General features: G+C 42.9%; 1 protein-coding gene across 8 annotated transcripts in view; it reads left to right on the top strand.

Moving 5' to 3' along the window:
- SPATS2L (spermatogenesis associated serine rich 2 like) overlaps window positions 1-15,820 on the top strand; it is a 182,114-nt gene extending 166,294 nt beyond the window's left edge. For 5 of the 8 annotated variants that reach the window (XM_040228848.1, XM_040228847.1, XM_040228854.1 and 2 more), the window contains 4 exons: window positions 6,308-6,417; window positions 9,686-9,788; window positions 12,618-12,838; window positions 14,917-15,741. In XM_040228848.1, coding sequence (XP_040084782.1) covers window positions 6,308-6,417; window positions 9,686-9,788; window positions 12,618-12,838; window positions 14,917-15,312 — 830 coding nt within the window. In that variant the 3' untranslated portion in view covers window positions 15,313-15,741. Of the gene's footprint in view, window positions 1-6,307; window positions 6,418-9,685; window positions 9,789-12,617; window positions 12,839-14,916 lie in introns of all 8 variants that reach the window. The other 3 variants (XM_040228852.1, XM_040228851.1, XM_040228846.1) reach the window with 1 other exon arrangement.
- The last annotated feature ends 5,746 nt before the right edge of the window (window positions 15,821-21,566 follow it).

Genomic DNA, 21,566 nt, shown 5'->3' with positions numbered 1-21,566 from the left:
CCATGGGGTTGCAGAGTGGGACACCACTGAGCAACTAACACTTTCACTTTCAGAGATGTACTAAATGAAATTCTCTTAAAACACTCCAATTCTGTTTACAAACTCAGTCGAATTCACTGATACCTACCAACTTAACACTCCAAAAGAAATGTTTTAAATTGAAATCACAAGTGAGATTGCTTTAAGATACAGAATATTCTATATATAAAATAATGAACACACATAGGCAGTCTTGATCATTACAAAATTTTTTCTAAATTTAACAGAAAATATTAGTACTCTGGGTTTGATTTATTTTACTCTTTTTACACTTATTTCTAAACCTTTCCACTGTTGTAAAGTTGCTCAACAGCCAGTAGGGTGGATTTGCCATCTCAGATAGGCTGAGATTCATGAGTTGGAAATTTCAGCTGAGACAAGACTGCTCAGTCAAATTCAACACCAGTGGACATGTTGATCCCTCTTTTATTTTTAAATTCATCTGCTTTGTTAATGGGAAACCTAAGACCATATTTTTAAACTGGGATTTAGTTTTACAATTTTTATCTCCTAGGCATTTTAAATTCTTCATCCTTACCCAAATCTTATCTCATAAATTGGATAAATGGCAGTCTGCATCCCCAACAAGCTTTCAGCTAAATTCCTGTACTTTTGACTTCAGTGCTTTTTTTTTTTAAATCAGTGGAGGATCAGACTAAATTCTTCATTCTTTTAATATTTTTCTTGCCTGGCCCTTGGCCATAATTCAGTAGTCATTTTATGAAAAATAGCTATCATTATTTTTATTAGATGACTTTTCTAAATAATTTTAAACAACATTTTAGAATCTAAAATATAGCAGGTTTTATTAAATAAAACTAAAAATGATCTGGGGTGAAGCTGTGGAATATTTAGATACTTTCACAATACCTTTGATTGTGAAAACATTTTATTTTTATGGAATTTGTTGATTTCTTCTGTAGCAGTAGATTACCCCATGACGGGATTTTCCCTATTTCTTGGGTACAGCTTATTTTCAGTTCCATTTTCTAATGACCAAAATGCTAACTTCCAACGCAAACAGAAATGTTTCTCTAGCACCAAAATAGAAAGTTACTAGCACATCACTTTCTCAGAGGTTAACAGAAGGCTTCAGATTTCAAGTGTTCATTCTTCCTCCTTGGGACAATAATATTCGATCCCAAGCCCTGTGGGATTTGGGGCATCTCTGGAGAGCATCCCTATTTTTAAAACTGATTCAGTCAGTGAACATTTACTGTGTGCTCTGTATGTGCTAAGCACTGGTGGAGAGTGGGACGCACAGCAGACAGATACGTCTGGAACTGCAGACTCAGAACTTTCAGGCTAGCTGAACCAGCCAGATGGGTTCACAGGATACCCCTAATTTCAAGAATCTCTCCTGGTGTAGAACTGCCCAACGCCCTGGAGAAGCCAGCTCACTTACCTTGGAGGTGAACAGAACTGAAATCATATCCAAGTTCCACCCATTTACTGGCTGTGTGACCTTGAACTATTCTGTGATGTTCTCAAAGCCAGATTCCTTATCAGAAAAGGGGACATAACACACGCAGCTACCAAGCACTTAAAATGTGGCTAGGCTAAATTGAAATGTGCTATGAGTGTAAAATGCACACTAGCTTTCAAAGACTGAATATCTTTTTTTTAAAAAAGTAAATTTCACATTCATAATTTCTGTACGGCTGACCTGTTGAAAGAATGATATATTGTGATATACTGGGTTAAACAGAAAGTTGTTAAAATTAAAAATAAAAGGAAAGGGGGGCATAACAATTGTGTCTATCTCAAATAGTTACTGTAAAGATAGAAGGAGGAGACACATGTCGGACCCTTAGCACAGTGCCTGATGCAGTGTGTCCAAAAGAGAAAGCTCATCTTAGTAAAGAAGTTAGTTCAACCCCCTGAGAAAACAGGAGTCAGAGGGTAAGTTATGCAGCCTCTCTCAGGTGACACATGTTGTTAACCGTGAGTCTTCTTTACGGAGAGAAGAAACCATTAAATCTCTCTATAAAGTACTGAACTGTCTTTGTGCGTGCTAAGTCACTTCAGTCGTGTCCAACTCTTTGCAACCCTGTCAACCATAGCCCACCAGGCCACTCTGTCAATGAGATTCTCCAGGCAAGAATTCTGGAACGGGTTGTCATGCCCTCTTCCGGAGGACCTTCCTGACCCAGGGGTCGAACCCGCATCTCTTGCATCTCCTGCATTGGCAAGCAGGTTCTTTACCACTGCACCACATGGGAAGCCCCAAATTGTCTTTACGACCACCGTTTTGAGCCTCCTTACCTGTTGTCTCAAGATTTTTTCTATTTCCTGCACATGATATAAGCCACATTTCCCCAATTATAACGTAAGCGTCTCTATTCCTCATGACACCTAACACAAAGCTGGGAAGACTGTGAGTACTTAATTGTGTTAGGTGAATCATTATAGTTAATTGAGTATCCATGGGCTGTGGGATCCAGTATTAGTGAGCATTAATGCAAGTGCAATAAGAGAGTAGATAAATATATCTCACTATATTAATAGTATTTTTATTTAGGGTTTTTTAGTATACTAGTCAAAACAGTTCACATAGGCTATTTCATTTAGTTCCATAATAATCCTGTGAGGGGTATACAGTTATTATATATTACAGATGAAGAAACTGAAGATGCTGTAGTGCTATGATCTCAAACTTTGGATGCCCAGGGAATTGGAGGCCTAGACAAGCATGTTCCCAGAGTGTCGAATTTACTAGAAATGGGAAGAAAACATTATATTAATGGAACACAGATTTATTATGAAGCAAAATGCAAAACTCACCAGAATTTTTAAGAAATCAAAAGGATTTCAAAGACACTTTGTGTTTAAAGAGCTACTTCTGCCCCAGCTCCTGGTCCCCTACCCACCAGGATTTCAAATACACCCTCTGCTAAGGAGTATTATTCAAGAAGCCCTGAAATTTTCTATGGTTCAGGTAATATGAACAAGCTTCCAATGTATTCCAGAAACTTCAAGGAAAGTATAAATCCTATTGAGGAAATGGATTTCAGCATACCAGATGATGACTGTTTATAAAACTACATAAATAATATTAATCGAGTCTTGAATGCAGTGAAAATCTAAAGCCATATGGAACTGTTTCCTTCTACAAATTTCTGAAAGGATGGTGCTTTCAAAGCATACTTATTCTATTTTAAGTTATAGGATCAATGAATTTTAGGAACTGATCTGTTTTGGTTTTGCTTTCTGTTTCTGTCATTGATTTTTCTGAGGTGAAAATGTTGACTTCTCCCCCAGAGAATATTGGCTTTTGATCTCAAGTTTTAGGGCTTTTTCATAATGGAAATCTTTGAAATGTTAATGAGACTATATGTAAAACTCATCCCAATACTTGCTGATGCAAAGTATTCATTCCCATGCACATTTGCATGAGTGTAAACTCAGAATTTATTGGTGATCTTGCACCTGCATTCCTATTTTAGGGCCCATTTATATTTATTTCTACCAAATCTTTTGTTTGGTATGAATGCCCAAATTCTACGTAATCAAAAAGAACAATCACCCCTAATTGTCACCAGTCCCACAAATGATCCGTTAAGAAAAGTCAGATCTGTTTAACCATGTAGTCACTCGGAGTCTACTGACTCCTTACTAGCTGCTCATCAAATCTGGACCTTCAGAATTTCTCATTTATCTCTGGCTAGAGGAAAGTACCTCATTTCATCTTCCACTCAAGAATCATTTTCTCATTCTCTAGGCTTTAGTCCCACCCATATGTTGAATTATAATGGGAAATAATTGATTAATCAAAGGTATGCGTGAGTGTATGCTAAGTCACTTCACCTGTGTCCAACTCTTTGTGACCCATGGACTGTAGCCTGCCAGGCTTCTTTGCCCATGGGATTCTCCAGGCAGGAATACTGGAGTGGGTTGCCATTACTCCCTGCAGGGAATTTACCCACCCAGGAATTGAACCTGCATCTCTTATGTCTCCTGCATTGGACATCTTTACCACCAGCAGTACCTGGGAAGCCCAATCAAAGGTATGAGTCCTAGATATTCTTAAGTGGCCCTGTAGAAAAGGAACTTCTGCCTTTCTTTGCATATTCCTATTAAGTAATGCACTGATCTGTTCATTGGAATCTTTCATTCAGCAAACATACTGGGCACCCACTGTGTACTAGGTCCTAGTTATCATAAATGCAAAGAACTAAATGTGCAGTTTCTGCCAGAATTGGAAATGCCCACAGGGGCCAGGAAGGTACCATTAGTGAGTCAAACAGGGTGAGTGGGGGCAGAGGAGCAGTGGACTAGGGCACACTGGATGTCATGCTCCATGTAAAAATGGCAGCAACTCCTCAGCTCTGGTGGTCTTGATATGGGAATGCTTGGCCAACTGTGGCCACAAATAGCCAGAAATCCAGCTTTTGAATGGAATGTCTTAATTTTCAAATATGGGCAATTTATTTGTAAAAGTAACGTGTGGACCTGATGCAAAGAGCGGACTCATTGGAAAACACCCTGAGGCTGGGAAAGATTGAGGACAGGCAGAGAAGGGGATAATAGGGGAAGAGATGGCTGGGTGGTATCACGGATTCAATGGACATGAGTTTGAGCAAACTCTGGGAGATAGCGAAGGACAGGAAAGCCTGGCTTGCTGCAGTTCATGGGGGTCTCAAAGAATCGGATACAACTGAGCGACTGAACAACAACAATGTGTGGCCCAAACAAAATATATGTACCCTGTCACCAAAAGTGATAGTAGGCTACCTTTTTGTGACTTCCAGTGTGACTGGGTAACCTGGGACGTCATTCAGTAATACGATGAAAATTCCTTTGCCTCCCATCATCAGGACAAGCTTTCTCCAGCTCCTCTGTATCCTAAAATGCTACCAGGCACAGCTCAGCTTCTGCCCAGATACATGGTATTGTAAATGGGAGGCAGGGGGCATCCCAGTAAATAATCAAAGCATAAATAGAGTAGTCTGGCAGATGATTAGGCTTTATGAGTTACAGATCAGTTATTTTACTGACATCTTGACATTGGTATCAGCATAAAAAATAGATGTTTCTCAGCCTGTCTGAAGAATGGTTTATGGTTTGCAGGAAATATTAACTCTTGATTGATTCTGAACATCTTTGGGGGTTTTTGAAGTGACTATTTTGGACATTTATAAATTAAGAACTCTTAGAATGGGAAATCACATTGTTTGCTGGGCATGTGCTCTGTGAATCTGGTCTAATAAAGCACTTGACCTTTGTTCAGCTGAGACAGGAATGTGAATTCCGTGTGCATATCCTTTAGTTAGATGGACTTTTCTTTTGTTATAACTCAAAATCTTTGTGCAAAAGAAATGAAGGCAGTTCATATGTGACGGGAATGAGAGAACTGCAAGTCTATGTATTATAAAATCAAACTTCTTATTTAAATCTCACCCAATGTATTTGTATTCATTGCTTTGATTGCTTTGAGCTCCATGATCTTTTGGGGAACATACACAAACATACGAATTAACCTGTGGGCTCACACATCTACTTGAACCTTTAGTTCAACTGGCAAGTGTGTGAAATGTGATGGTGAAAACTCCTTTGTGTCTTCTCTGTATGTGCAGATGCTAAAGAGTGCACATGAATTCAGTTCAAGCAGGCTTTGACTCACTCTGGAAATTTTTCCATTGTGGACACGTAACAAAAACAAGACACTCTGGTCTGCAACTTCTCTTTGGTTGCAAAATGGAAACAAATCTGCAGAGTAGCAAAAGCAGAGGCATTTTCTAGCTCACAGAAAGCTAATAAAAGAAAACTTTTATGTCATATTTCAATAACACAGCTAGTTGCCCTACATGAATATGTGTTAAGTTCAGAGAGGCCAGTGTTCAAATTTAATAGTACAGCACACGCAGAAGAATGGCTTTTGCTTAGTGGACTCCTGTCTTTGCAGTATCATTCAGATAGGATTTGTATGTTTCTTTTCTTGGAGATTGTTGTTCTGAGTAATGCACAAATCTGAAAGTCCAAATTAAGTAAGTGAGATCAGATGCCAGTGGGGAAAATGAAGAAGATTGTGGGTGTACAGTGAATCAGAAAGGACCATGTTTGGTTTGACGCGTGGTGGATAAAGACATATGGAAATGAGTGGTTGGTGCTGAGCACCCAGGGACAGCCCACCTCAGTGACCAATTCAGAAAACAGTCATAGCCCAACAAAGTGATCAGTCTGCAGACGGAAAACTGATCCAAGAAATTAGGTCATTTAATATGTCTAAATCCTTGGCGTTAATGTATTATTCCTTCTTATTTGGCAGTGGAAATCCTGACTGCTCGTCAAAAGAAAGCAGAAGAACTAAAAAGACTTACTGATCTAGCCAGTCAGATGGCAGAGATGCAGCTGGCCGAACTCAGGGCAGAAATTAAGGTCAGTTCTAAAATATCACAGCCTGAACCCTGAGCCAGAGTTCTGATCCCTATTATGTTTGTTCTGCATCCACAGAGCACTGCTCTCTGAGGATCTAAATCAGACACCCCGCTCTCTTTCACAGGGTTGAAATTGAGAATACAGAAGGGTAAAGAACCGCCTAATCACTGTATTTAAATATACTATGGGTTGAAGGGATATAGCATTACAGAGGAGAGGTACAGGCTATTGAAAGTGACCCAAATAAAATGTGTTCAACCATAAATTATATCTGGGAAAGGGGATATTATTTTCACCATATATAATTTATGCATATAAACCACACACATGTGAACACAAAGTATGAACCTAGTATAACAGTGAGGATTCTAAGGAATGCACAATATGTGGCAACTTCTTCCCTGTATCCTTTTCTAGCTTACTTGCCCTTTTATTAAGAATACCACCCACAAATATGTATTTATTGGATTTCTTCAATGGCACACAACAGAAGCTGACTCTGCTAACCTCTGGAACAAGTAGAATTGGAAAAAATATGAAGGTAGTTCCCCAAAGCAAAGTGTGCTCTGAAGACTCCAGGCTACAACTGGCCAGGGATGTAGGCAGCAGTAATTACCAGACACTCTTCCAGCCACCATCCGAGTGAGTGACCTCCAGATGTCATCACCCCCTGAGCCACCCTCTCTTGATTCAAATCCCAAAGAGAGAGATTCTGAACCGCCTCCATTTGGGTCACATCCGCCATTTGGCCAAGAGAGGTCTTGATTGACAGATCCACCAATGCTGTGAATCTTCAAAACTGTGTTAGGGTACAGTTACCAGAAGAAGTTGTCACCAGAAAGGCAGAAAAAGTATCTACAACAAGATAGGAAGTTACAGTTAATAAATTTTCCGTACCATCTTTTTCTCTAGTATACTCAACATACACACATACACATGCACCCCTGCTTCTGATCAACTTCCAGGGAACTGGGGTGCTCTGAAGTCACATTTGTGTGTGTTAGTTACCCAGTCGTGTCTAACTCTTTGTGACCCCATGGACTGTAGCCCACCAGGCTCCTCTGTCCATGGAATTCTCCAGGCAAGAATACTGGAGTGGATTGCCATTTCCTTCTCCAGGGGATCTTCCCAACCCAGAGATTGAACCCGAGTCTCCCTCATTGAAGGCAGACACATTTGCTGCTAGCTTTTTAACTCGGGTTATCTGCCCATCCCAGCATAAAAGTGGTTGGGGATAGTAGAAAGTGGCAAGTAACTCTTTGGTCCCCTCTGTCCTGGTTAGACATGAAAGGGAGCCCGGTGGAGATGAGGACTTCCCCTGAAGCTTCTGAGAAGTTCTAGAGGTCTTTCCCTTCTCACATGCCCTCCTGGTCTTTGTTGCCTCCAACCAGTCGATTGTAACGGCCTCCCCAGCCTGCCTTTCTGCCTCCACTGTCTTCCTCCAGCTCAGCCATTCACCCTAAGACTGGAGTTGTTAGAGCAGATCTGGTCTTCCCCACTGAGGTACTCTTCCGTTCAGAACGAAGTCCACCACCAGACTCCAGTCTACATTATGTGAGCATATGTGCTAAGTCATGTCAGTTGTGTCCAACTCTTTGTGACCCCATGGACCGTAGCCTGCCAGGCTCCTCTGTCCACAGGGATTCTCCAGGCAAGAACACTGGAGTGGGCTGCCATGCCCTCCTCCAGGGGATTTTCCCAACCCTGGAATCAAACCCGCGTCTCCTGCATTGGCAGGCAGGTTCTTTAGCACTAGAGCCACCTAGGAAGCCCCCATATATTATGATCATTGCTGATTAGTTTCAGTAGAAGAAACCCTTCATCTTGTGGACACAGATACACTTCCAATGTCACAGACATTCTCTGCTCGCAAAGGAGATTAGAATAGAGAGTGGGGCTGGTTGGTGAAACCTGTCCTGATACCCAGAAAGACATCCTGGAAGGCAAAACAAATAACAAACACTTATTTTGATGAATAGGAAATTGCCAGCTTCCTGCTCTATTGAAATCCACTCATCTTCCAAGTTTCATTTCTACCTATCAAAACCCTGCTCATTGTAAAATGGTTGATAGCACAGGCTTTGGAATGCAATAGCCCAGCTCTTGCAAACTTGGATTAATTACATATTCTCTTAGATTCTTAGAACCTCATTTCCCCCTCTGTAAATCAGAGTTAATAACAGTACTGACTTCATAATAATGTGATCAGATAAAAATGAGATTATCTGTTAAGAATTTGGCCCATGTCTGGTAAGTGTTCAATATTTTTTTAATGTTTCAGCTCAAATGCTTCCTCTTACATAACTCTTTCCCTAATTCCCCTCAGCAGGAAATAATTTCTTTCCCTTTCATATTCCTAAAGCACCTACTACATTCTACCTTATATTTTATTTTATGGTATCTGTCTCTCTTGCCACATGGTGAACTCCCTGCTAAACTCACAGAGGGACTGAGTCATAGTTATTTCTGTATTTCTCCCTCTGTCATCTGCACATAGATCTTAATTTTAAATGAACTAAAAAGTAATCTCTTTCCCACTTCCCCTAACAGCACTTGAAATTCTACCATTCAAGGTAATGGTTTCCAGTTACTAAAGGCTTTTTGGACTTACTAAGCGTGCTAAGTTGTTTCAGTCGTGTCTGACTCTTTGCGACCCTGTAGGCTGTGGCCCACCAGGTTCCTCTGTCCGTGGGATTCTCCAGGCAAGAATACTGGAGTGGGTTGCCACACCCTCCTCCAGGGGATCTTCCCAACCCAGGGATCGAACCCATGTCTTTACAACTCCTGCACTGGCAGGCAGGTTCTTTACCACTTCCTGGTCCCCTATTAAAAATGGAGACGGATGTCTAGGAAGGTTGACACACTTTCTTTTGAGGAATGATAGCTGAGCAGGCCATTGGGCAGATTAGTAAGACGGCCAGAAGGCAACCCCATAACTTACAACAGGACAGGAAGTGCCAGAAAGAGGGCATAGGATGCTGAAAGGTTAAGTAGATGAGTCCAGACACTCATCTTGCCTGAACCACAGTTTTGTCTAAGCCCAGGTAGGGTAAAGACAGGACCTGCACAAGTTCCCAAGAACAAGAAGGTGATCGTGCTCCAGGACAAAGCCAAGCCCTCTTGAAAGGCACCTCCCAGCACAGGGTCACCCTGCTCCCCACCTGGTGGTGCTCTCACACCGACAGCAGGGGTGGGAGAGCAGAGAGAATGGATCAGCAGCATGTCCCAGTCATTTCTGTCATCATGGGGTTCTGTCTCTTCCCCGCAGCACTTTGTCAGCGAGCGTAAATATGATGAAGAGCTCGGGAAAGCTGCCCGGTTCTCCTGTGACATTGAACAGCTCAAGGCCCAAATCATGCTCTGCGGAGAAAGTGAGTTCTGCATACTTGCTAAATAATTCTGTGTGAGTAAGACTGGCGCTATTGGAGTCAGTATGGGAAATGTCAGGTGTGTGGTCCCCCAAGGGGCTAAAGTGAGGTCTAAAGAAGTTTAATGATCTAAGGTCATGACACGAGTCACTAAAAATGTCAAGATCTGAACTTCGAGTCTTCAAATGCCACTGCCCATCAGTAAATCCCCAGGATTTATTAAGCAGAACAGAACAGGTCAACTAGTTTATACCTTTTGCAAACTTTTCTTAAGCATTGCCGGATCAAGTGTCTCTCATTTCAAAAGTCTGGTTCTACAGAGACCTGTTATGGGAAGAGCAAGTCTCCCTAATAAGTCTGGGAACAATGGGCTATTGTCATGAAAGGCCCAGCTGTGTGTGTGTGTGTGTGTGTGTGTGTGTGTGTGTGTGTGTGTGACACACGCACTGCTCAGCAGTTCCCGAGCCTCTCCCTTAATTAGAGCAGTTAACATGCAACAAAATTGGCTGATTCTTTCCCCCCTGCTCCAGCCCACCCACTGGGGGAGGTGGGAACCTGCATTAAGTGGCTCCAAGGACAGTCACAAGGAGGTAGGAAGGACAGATGAAGGACATGGAATATCTACAGCCTCACAGTGAGCTAAGAAATGGAGATCTGACTGCACTTTTTTTTTTCAAAGTGGAAATTGCATTTTTTTGCTGAGTATAAAAAATACAATCTTGATCTAAAAATTACACAGCTATATTAAATAGAACATGACATTACTTTTGAGGTTCATTCACACTTCTATGCACATGTAATCTATTGTGTAAATTATGCAGTGTATTTAATTATATTGCATCTTATTTACTATACTACATGACATACATATATAGTAAGAGAATTTGCTCTTATCATTTCACAATATATGGTTGACATTTTTCCATGTCAATATATTTTAACCCATAATTTACTTAAATATAATTGACATAAACAGTCCCAGGATTGTGGCCATTTAGGTTGCTTCCATCTTCTCACCATTAAAATAACATTGCTGTGAGCATCCTTGTTCACCTATCTTTGACAAATATCTGAATTTCTGACTGCCTTTCTTTTAAATTATTTTCTTTCTTTTTTCTATATACTTCCTCTCTTATGAAAGAATCTACTCCATTTGCCATTCTCCATCCCAAGATTTTGTAGAAAAAAGCCAGACTATATGATTCACAGTTGGAAATTTAACTACGCAGACTAGTTTCCACTTCAGCTTGATAACGGGCGAGCCCCTGACGCCAAGTGACCCCACCATCTGAGGAGGGGAGGCCAGTGCAGCATCCCCTGCTCTCCTCCAGAGCCCACCAGTGCCACCTAGTGGGAGGAACCATCCCTCACCAAATCCCAAGTATCCACACTGGAACCCAGCCTCCCCTGTTGGGAGACAGTGGTCCTCAAAAGGCCCTTTACTTCTGGGCTTTGTTGAGAGCACATTGGAAGCCCACAGCTACTGAACCCTAGAAAATGACCCTAATAATGACCCCTAGAAACTGAACATTGTTAGCAAAGAGCCACTAAAATCCCCTGGTCCTGTTTGGACAACCCCCAACATGCCATCACACCTGACCTGTCAGATGAAGGGCCTGGAGATGCATCCGTGTCCTTTCCATTTCTAATGTGCTGTGATCCCTACCCATGCTCCAGATCCTCAGGAAGAATGCTGGGATTAAGTCTAAGCCAACACAGGTAGTAGAGAAAATGGCTTTTCAAAACTGGTGACCATTTTAAAGATCCAAAGGTCTTGCTGTCCAGACTGGCAGTCAAATTCTGGTGAACTATGACAGGAAGGTCATGAATATATCCCTGAGTTGATTCCCTCCAGCCCCAGTTCAGCATAATCACATAGAAACCATCCCATCAAAACCACCCCTTTCAGAAACCAGCGGGAGGGGTGATAGCAAACATTGAACAGACCTTCCTAATCCCTGCTGGGAATCTGCCTGATGAGCCTGGGTTGACATTAGCATTGGAGTTGTTGCAGATTTGCAGTGGGGTTCTAGAGTTGATAACAAATGATAATATAGCTCTAATGGAAGAGAGAAGATGCATCTTTTGGGCTGGCAGGCCTGGCCTTAAAGTTGGGGTGACGGAATCCCTGACACCGAGCATCACTCCATCCCCACGCTCCCAGCACCGTGGCTCTGACCGGCCAAGTCAGAGCTGGTCTAGGATGTGGATGTGCCCCTAGGTTGCTCTTCATCTCCGCAGCGCCTGCTGGTCTAGGGATCTGACAAGAACAGCAAGAATGGGTTTGGTAATGGGGAACCCAAGGGGCAGAGTGCATTTGTGGACAGGGCTGAGAGGGTACTTTGGGGCTTCTTTATCCCTCTTGCCCAGGTGGTTCTCAACCTAAGGGACAATATTAAAGTTGCTCAGATTTGTCTCTTTTCCTACAAATGTCTCCCAGCTTGAATGATTATGCTATTCACTGATTCCCACAGAAGACATTTTGTGGTTCCAAGCACCTAAGTGCTTTTTCAAAGACATCTTTAAAAAAAAAAAAAAAAAAAGTCTTCCCTTATGGTTTTTATGAAGTTCCTGCCAACTTCTCATCTCCTAACAGGTTACTGAGTGAGTAAGTGAGCAAGTGAATGTTGGTTGCTCAGTTGTGTCCAACTCTTTGCGACCCCACAAACTGTAGCCCATCAGGCTCCTCTGTCCATGGGATTCTCCAGGGGATCTTCCCAATCCAGGCATCGAACCTGGGTCTCCTGCACTGCAAGCAGATTCCTTACCATCTGAGCCACCAGGAGAGCCCACTGAGGCACAGCCCCTAACACCAAGCACTTATTGTTGCAGTTACACATCCAAAGAACAACTATTCCTCAAGAACTCCCTGCAGCTCCCTGCTGCCGCTGCTCAGCGCTCACGCAGCCACCTCTGGGAAACAGAGTAACTTTACCCGGAAGTCATCAAGTCACAACAAGCCCTCCGAAGGTAAAGCAGCAAACCCCAAAATGGCAAGCAACCTTCCCAGCACCGCCGACAGCTCTCACCAGGCTGTGCCGGCTAATAAGCAGGTAAGCCGCCCCAAGGAAGCCACCCTGCCCTGCCTCCGGGGGTCCCGCAGACCCTGGTGCCTTGCCTGGGCAAGAAACCACCCATTTGCAGCAGAAGAAAATAGCCACTGCTAGTCACCCTAGGCTCCATCTGCCCCCAGCAGCAGCCTGACTTGTGGAACCTCCATGTGCCTGGCCAGCCTCCCTGAGCTCCCCTAGTCCATCTGGTCCCCATCACAGGCACTCTCCCCTGTGGAGGAAGTAGTCTTCACACACTTGATAGCATTAGCAAAGAGTCCTTCTGCATGAGATGGTATTTCTCATGGCTTGAGTGCCACCCAGGTACTGGTAACTGGCCCACACATGGAAAGGACTCACAGACACGGGAGCAAGATTGAGAACCAGGCTACTGACACCATTAGTGAGAAGAAATCTGGCATGTTTTTTAAGATCCTTTAATTCCCATTTATCTTTAATTTATCCATAAGAGGCCAAAGTTAGTTCACACTGCTCTTTCTTCTCTTGGGCTTTCAGCATGCATTTCAAAATGACATTATTAATTCTCATTACAATGATCCTTAAAAACAGAAATATCCAAAGGACAGTCTTCTCTCCTTCTGCTTCTCCATTATATTCTTGAGAAGTGATCCCTGCTTATTAAAGAATGACCATGAAATGGGATTTGATGATTCAGAAGTTGGGCATGCTATAAAGATATTTTTCATCCTCTTTCAGAAAGGGAGCTTGAATAATGAGACTTTTTTTAAGCATTCCAAAATGCTGGTTTTCTGACAGATGCCCTGTTGGCTTTTGTGGTCTTGGTCTGTTAGAATTCTCATTAGTGACTCTGACAGGCATTTCTCTAGCCCCAGATGTCTTCATGAACTTTAAAACTGCACTTTGACAAGGAGTGTTTCATACAGTCCTCGATTCAAGATCATAATCAAAGCTGTTTCACTGTCGTTGAAATACACCTTCACAGATTTTGTTCCTTGCTCATTATTAAACCCCATGCTAAAATTAAGTCCAAAATTTAGTTTTAATTTCTGTCACAATTTATTTAAAAACAAAGGAGGCCAGATTAAATGTTAACCACATAGATACATTTTCAGCAAAGCATTTCAGGTGACAGCATGTTTAAATTTGAAAATATATCCAAGTCCAAGAAAGGCCCTTGTTCTGAGCCCCATGCTTTATAGTAAACCCTTTTGGCCCTCCCCAGCCATGGCCCATGGCCCTCCCTTCGGAGTAAGACTAAGAGGTGACTACCCAGAATCTACGCTCTCCCTTCTGGAAAGTTCTTCAAATACCCAAGACCCTGGAATTCTGTTCCCAAATGTCCCAAGCCTATTCTCAGGGTCTGTCTGGACTACTTCCCTGGATGGATCATATTGTAAGAAACAAATATATAAAGTTCTTAGTTTGTGTACTGTGATGGATGGTATTGGTTTAGGGCAGACCCGCCGCTAGTAACTCAGGGCCCAGGGCAGGAGTACAAAGGCAGAGGCCCACATCCCATGTGTCTGAATATTGTCTCTTCCCAACTCTGGCTTCATCCCACATTGTGAGGGAGCTGTGCACAGAGATAGGAATGTGGACACTCCTGCCTGCACACCTAAGCTTTGTCCCCACCTCCAGAGATAATCGCCCTTTAGACCTAGGGGTGTGTAAACTGGTAATGTGATCATGAGAATGCATATATATAGTCCATACAGAATGTCCCAGAAATATGTATGGTAGAGAACCGTCATTCCCCTGCCTCTGTGTTACATTTCTTTATTTCAGGTTTATACTTGATGGGTTTTATTTGGCCTGGTTCTGGAATTGTCTGTCTTACACTTCTGTAACCTCTCTTTCAACATCAGCAATTTTCTTGAACTTCCATTTACAAGATAGTCCACCATTCTTTTAAGCTTGAGGGTTTTATCAGCTTGACCTCATTTGCATGTTGTCACATTCTTCTGGGGTGTGAAAAAAAAAAGGTGACCTGTGACTTAGAGGTTTGGTTTCCCTGGTTTGATGTCACCTTGGGTTTGTTGGCATCTAATATCTACCTCTTTTCTTTCTTTCTTTTTTTCTTTCTTTCTTTCTTTTTATAGAATGGGTCTTCTAGCCAAAGACGAAGATTTAATCCGCAGTATCACAACAACAGGCTAAATGGATCTGCCAAGCCCCAGGGCAGTGGTAATGAAGCCGATCCCATGGCGAAGAGCAACAACCGCCACGAACACAGAAGACAGCCACACAACGGCTTCCGTCCCAAAAACAAGGGCGGCGCCAAAAACCAAGAGGCCTCCTTGGGGACAAAGACCCCCGAGGCCCCCGCCCATCCGGAAAAGCCCCGGCGAAGGCAGCACGCCGCGGACAACGCGGAGGCCAGGCCTTTCCGGGGCAACGTGGCCAGGGTCTCCCAGTGCAACCTCTGCCCCACCAGAATAGAAGTTTCCACAGATGCCACGGTTCTCTCAGTCCCGGCTGTGACGTTGGTGGCCTGAGCGTGGAGAGAGGGAAAAAAAAGGCCGTTTTCACTCAGTTTCGGTTCCTTGCCGGAGGTGCTGACCCAATTCGCTGCCAAAAGAGAGTCAATCTGAATACACAAATCCTGTACGGCTGTGTCATCCTCTCTTAATCATTTTTACTAATTCTAATAATCAGCTCTAGCTTGCTTCATAACTTTCATGGCTTTGCTTGATCTGTTGGCGCTTTTTCTCATCAACACATTGCAGCATTTTAGCCAGGCAGTATTTACTCATTTGTTAGGAAAATCAAGACGTGGCTAAAGATCAGAGGCTCAGTAGCAACCTATGTTGTAGCAGTGATGTCAGTCCATTGATCGTCTTTAGAGAGTTAATGTTGGAAACAAAATTCCTATTGATCAGACAAACATGATCTGCTGAAGACACATGCGCTTTTGTAGAGTTTAACATCTGGTGTTTTTCTGAAATATATATATATATACATATATTGCTTTATTTGAAACAAATTAAAATATGCTGCATTTGACACCTGGCTTGGTTTTTTTTTTAATTGAAGCCCACTTATCATAAAATGTACCATGTAGTACTTTCAAGAAAACTTAAGCGGTTGTGACACAGAGCTTTGAACAATGCTCTTTTCTCTTGGAACAAGGGTCCTTTTGGAAGAAAGAATTCCTTACCATAGCCTTGCCAGTACCTTACACATATACAGGTGCACGTGTACCCCAATCATCTTGGACATGACTTGGCAGTTTGGAAACCTTGGTTGCAAGTAATATAAACCTCAACTCAGCCTACTTTAAACAGTAAAGAAAATGATTAATTAGTTCAGTGGCTGAAAAACCCAGCATAAAATTATGCCTTGGGTCCAACTGAATCAGGATTCTAGCTCCTTTCTCCTGATTATCTTAGCTCTCCCTTCCTCCTTAGGCTGATGTTGTGTTCAGAATGGGGTGAAATACCTGCCTTGATCCTAAGATTCAGAGTCATGTTCATCCCCAACACGGTCTAGAAGAAAAGAGAAGCTCTCCAGGTAGCATCGGCAAGAAGCAAGTGTCTTTCTCAAAAGTCCCAGGGAGGGTCTTGCATATCATTGCCCCAGATTGCGGGTAGGCTTGTCCCTCAACCAATCGGCAAATGAGATGTGCTAATGGGCATAGACTAATCAGAGTCCACCCCCAAGTTGGGTTGTTGCAGGCTCCCCAAAAGCACAGGGGCTGCCTGGAGCAGGGCCTCTGTTCCCTGAGAAATACAGAGTGGATACCAGGGGCCCACAGCCCAAGTAGCCCCAAGTACCCCAGTCTTTGAGAGCAAGGTGCCTCAGTTTGGCTACTGCTTCCATCGAACTCCCATGTACTCTGCAGATTTGTTGGCCTCTTTCAAGCGCAAATGCTTATTTTCAGCTCAGTGTTAACATTTTTTTCTGGCAGCCCAGGTTCAGTGGGCTTCTCTTCTAAAGAGCAGCCCTGAGCAGCTGAGTCTGCACACCATGCAAGCATCCGTTTCTTCTTTTGCCAAATACAAGGAGGATGTTTGCTCTGTCTGGAGAGAACTTTCTGAGGTCTCTGGGTGTATCCAGAGATTTAATAGGAATTTTAAATGTTAAGTCACATTCCAGGAAGGAAGGAAGGGTTGTTCGTTCAAATAAGAAAGATAAACGTTTGGGCCTGCAATCTCCGTTTAGTCCATCTGAGGCCCTGGATTTATATTTTACAAGACAGAAGGACTTTGCACAAATTTTGTGTACCAAGATTTGGCTCACCACAGAAAACGTCAGTTGAAATAAATGTGACAGCTTTAAAGAGGAGTCAAGTGATTCGTGCAACAGGAAAATAATGGGTTTGCCAGGTCAGGAGCACACCTGTCTTTGTCAGGGGTGGACCCCCTCTCAACCTTGACACACCCATCACATTGTTCTCAGGGTTAAGAAAGCACAGTCACGTTCCTAAGCACATAACAAATGCTCGAAGTTACTGAAAAAAAAAAACAAGAAAGCATGCTAAGAAATATGCAGACCTGTTTATGTTTTTTTCCTAGATTTTGCCTTTCTTGTAGACCCAGGTATGTAAACATTTACCAATGTATATTTCTTGAAATGGTAATTTCAATATATATCTTTGTCTATTCTGATGGAATCATTGGTGTGATTCTAGAAATCTGGGTTAAATTCTGTGATTCTTTTTAACTGTGTCAAACTTAAAAAAAATTCCATGGGCTATGAGCACTCCAATCTCTCTACTTAATACAGAGTAGCCAGAAGAATAGGTTCTTTTTTCTTAAACATTCCTCTAGTAGAGGTTAATACTCATGAAGATTGAATAACTTCAAAACTCACCTACACTGTATCACCAAGACTCCCATCTGTTAAAGACAAACCTCTCAGTTGGGTTACCAATTACATTCCAAATTTACATTTCATTTGAGAATCTCTCCATACTCCAGCTCAATCATCCAGCTTATTCTAGGGGCTAAGAAAGGTTCAGAGGGTTAAACACAAGTTTGTATAAAATTCATCCTTAATAAAGGCTGTACTTACAAGAGCTGGGGGGAGAGTGGGTAGGGAAAAAATAACACTCTATATCCAATGTAAAGCTCAGTTCACTAGCAGTTCAATTCTGCTGGCATCAGAAAAAAAGATTCCATTTTAACATTCTTATCGAAGCAATATCCAATGAGGCCAATGGGGAAAGTTAGCAGAGCAAAGGCAACATGCAGATTTTTGCCAAAGTAAGAGATCTGGGAATTCTGACTCTGAAAGCCTTAATCTCGATTTAACCATGTGAAGAGGTAATCTAGGGCCTGAACAGCTCTTTTCCTAGAGCAAAGTGGAGGCACGATTGCGGGGGGTGGGGTGGTTTAGCGGGGAGAAGAAGGGGGAACATTGGAGACAGAGGGATCCCTGAATTCAACACTACCTTTGACTAAGCTTACTCCTTCCCTCCATTCCTCCCTGTCAATACTGTATCCTCCTTGGCCTGTTTAGAGTGCCCTCTTGTGTCTGGATATGGTAACATTTTCATTTCTCAGCAGATACTCTAGACAGCATCCATAAAACATAAAATGACACCTTTATTTTTTAATAACCACACTAGATTCAGAGCCTATACCTCAAATTCAGACACAGGTAGGCTAGGAGTCCAGGCTGCCCTCGGGTGACAAACAATAAAGGTGAAAGAAACAGTCACTTGCTCCCAAATTTCCTAAACTATAAAATAGCAAGTGTGTTAGTCACTCAGTTGTGTCTGACTTTGCAATCCTATAGACTGTAGCCCATCAGGCTTCTCTGTCCATGCAGTTTTCTAGGCAAGAATACTGGAGTGGGTAGCTATTCAGTTCTCCAGGGGATCTTCTTGACCCAGGGACTGAATGCAGGTCTCCCGCATTGCAGGCAGATCCTCTACCATCTGAGTCACCAGGGAAGCCCATATCACAGTGAAAGGTAATAAAAAATAATAATGACTCAATGACTAATACTTTGCTCTAGCATTTTTCAGAAAGTACTGAGCCATCTTAACTGATCTAATTTGGTGAGAAAAAATAGGAAGAGTTGCTAGCCAGGGTTTCATTTGAAGCACAATTTTAATACTATTCATTGCAAACTATTCAAAAGAATTTTTGTTTTTCATACTTTTGCTTTTCCCAGCAAAGCTTTATAAATCCTAAAGAAGTTTTCTGTCCATTCTTAGTTTCCAAGAACCAGGTCCTTGATCCTTGGAGGCAGATTAGCCCAAATGAGAGTTTAATTTCATTATAGCAGCCCCTCAGGCAAAGGCACTCCAGTGTGGACTCAGTCACGCTGTCAGAGAAACACACAAGGTTCTCACTAATTCTTTCTGGTGACTGATTCTCAGAAGTCCCCTTATCTGTGAACTCTGCTTCTTCCTACAGCTCAGAAGCATTTTCAGTGTTACTATTAAGTTCAAGTTTCAGAGCAGAAATAACCACACACAGTTTTTACAGAATACATAAATTTAATGGCAAATTTGTCTACTGTATTTGCCTGAGAGTGTGCATAGATTTCTGGCAAAAAAAAAAAAAAATGTATTTTAGTACCATGATTGCAACCATGACCAAAGACACTTCTACAGAAAATAAGTATAAAAAAGACTTCCTGTCAAGGACAGAAAACTACTCTATTTTTAACTTAAGTTTGAGTTAGATTTACCTATTCCTAGGTAAAAGTACCTGGGAGAACAGGTACTTTTTGTAAATTACCATTAAGCTGGCCAATAACATCATTACTCCTCTGCTAGTGCCTGGCACATAGTGGTGGTTTAGTCGCTTAGTCATGTCCAACTCTTGTGACCCCATGGACTATAGACCACCAGGCTCCTCTGTCCATGGGATTCTCCAGACAAGAACACTGGAGTGGGTTGCCATTTCCTCCTCCAGGGGATCTTCCCGACCCAGGAATCAAGCCCAGTCTCCTCCATCTGCACGCAGATTCTTTACCATCTGAGCTAAAAGGGAATACCTGGCACACCAGTTCAGTTCGGTTCAGTCCCTCAGTCGTGTCCGACTCTGTAACCCTGTGAGCTGCAGCACACCAGGCCTCCCTGTCCAACAGCAACTCCTGGAGCCCACCCAAACCCATGTCCATTAAGTCAGTGATGCCATCCAACCATCTCATCCTCTGTTGTCCCCTTCTCCTCCTGCCCTCAATCCTTCCCAGCATTAGGGTCTTTTCAAATGAGTCAGCTCTTCACATCAGGTGGCCAAATTACTGGAGTTTCAGCTTGAACATCAGACCTGGCACATAGTAGGTACTCAATAAATACAAGGAGGAGAGAGCAACTATGAAAGAATGACCAACTCCAATGCGCTAGAGAATTCTGGAATCTAAATGACTTGTGCAAAATAATCCAGTCTGTCAATTCTAGAGAATATGGGAAGAGACCAGCAGCTGAAGTCCCAGCCCTGGGGCAGGCTATCTGGATTCATATCAGGGTCCCATATCAGGTCCTGGCTGTGTCAGTGTGGACACATTTCTAAACAGCTCAATATCTCCATTTCTCCACAGGTAAATGGGACTAATAACCATACCTACCTTGAAGGGTTGCTACACGGACTGAATAAGTTAATATTTGCAAAGTAATAATTTGGAATAATGCCTAGCCCTTTGAACAGAGATAGTAACCACAGAGTAATCTGAATGGAGATGCTTTATAAATTTATATGGGGAAGCTTTATAGAGAGAAAAATGTATGTATATATGAAGTTATAAATAGTAATGGGAGTAGCTACTAAAGAAAACAGGAATAGCCGACACTGGGATGGTTACTGTTAGAGCTTGAGGCAGAGGAAAAGGATCAAGTTTGCGAAAGCTCACCACCACCACCCACCAGCCCTGCTCCCAAGGCTGAGATTCTGACCTTGTTGGGGAGGGTATGGCTATGGCTCCAGTAGAGGTCAAGAAGCTCCCTGAGGTGCTAGCAAAAGAGAAGCTCCCTACAGGGCACTGGAGAACCAAGGAACTTTCCCTTGACAGGCTGGTCAACTCACCAGGGGTCCAACCCCAGGGATGCCACTGAATTCACTGGGAATCCTGCTGGGCACCAGCTAGGAAACTTCCTGCAGGAAGTAGTATTGAATTAACTGTGGAGCCAACAAGGAGACCTGTGGGACTGGAACCTGCTGTTGCTGAAACTTGGGCCCATGGGTTTCCCACACCCCAACTGAGCACTCGTTGCAGGAACAAGAACACAGGGACACTCACTGAACAAAGCCTCCTCTTCCTTCAGGGTCCCTCCAGTGGCAAAGTCAGCTGGCTAAAGGGAAGTGCTTATGGGGTCCAGCTCTAGGATCACAAACAGGACAATGAAGAGTAGATTTGAAATTAAGAGGCAAAGAGTTGATACCTGGCATACCCTTAGAAGGGCTTACCAGCTCAGCTGGTAAAGAATCCGCCTGCAATGCAGGAGACCCCAGTTTGACTCCTGGGTCAGGAAGATCCACTGGAGAACGGATAGGCTACCCACTCCAGTATTCTTGCCTGGAGAATCCTCACGAACAGAGGAGCCTGGCAGGCTAGAGTCCGTGGGGTCACAAAGAGTTGGACACGACTGAGCAACTAAGCACAGCACCCACATACCCTTAGAAAGCACTAAAAGAGTACCTGATAAATAGATCATAGCTGTGAGACACACAGATGTACTAAGTCCTATCTAGCTCATTTCTGGAAGCAATGTCAAGCTCCTGTAAGAAGAGGCCTAGAATAGAGCTGAAAGGCCTGCATGTGACATGCATGTGAATCCTGCTAGAGGCAACGCAGT

Source organism: Oryx dammah, unplaced genomic scaffold, assembly GCF_014754425.2.
Source record: "Oryx dammah isolate SB20612 unplaced genomic scaffold, SCBI_Odam_1.1 HiC_scaffold_27, whole genome shotgun sequence".
In the NCBI taxonomy this organism is placed as follows: Eukaryota; Metazoa; Chordata; class Mammalia; order Artiodactyla; family Bovidae; genus Oryx; species Oryx dammah.
Note: the sequence above shows the minus strand (reverse complement) of the source record. Positions and strands in the feature narration are given on the sequence as shown.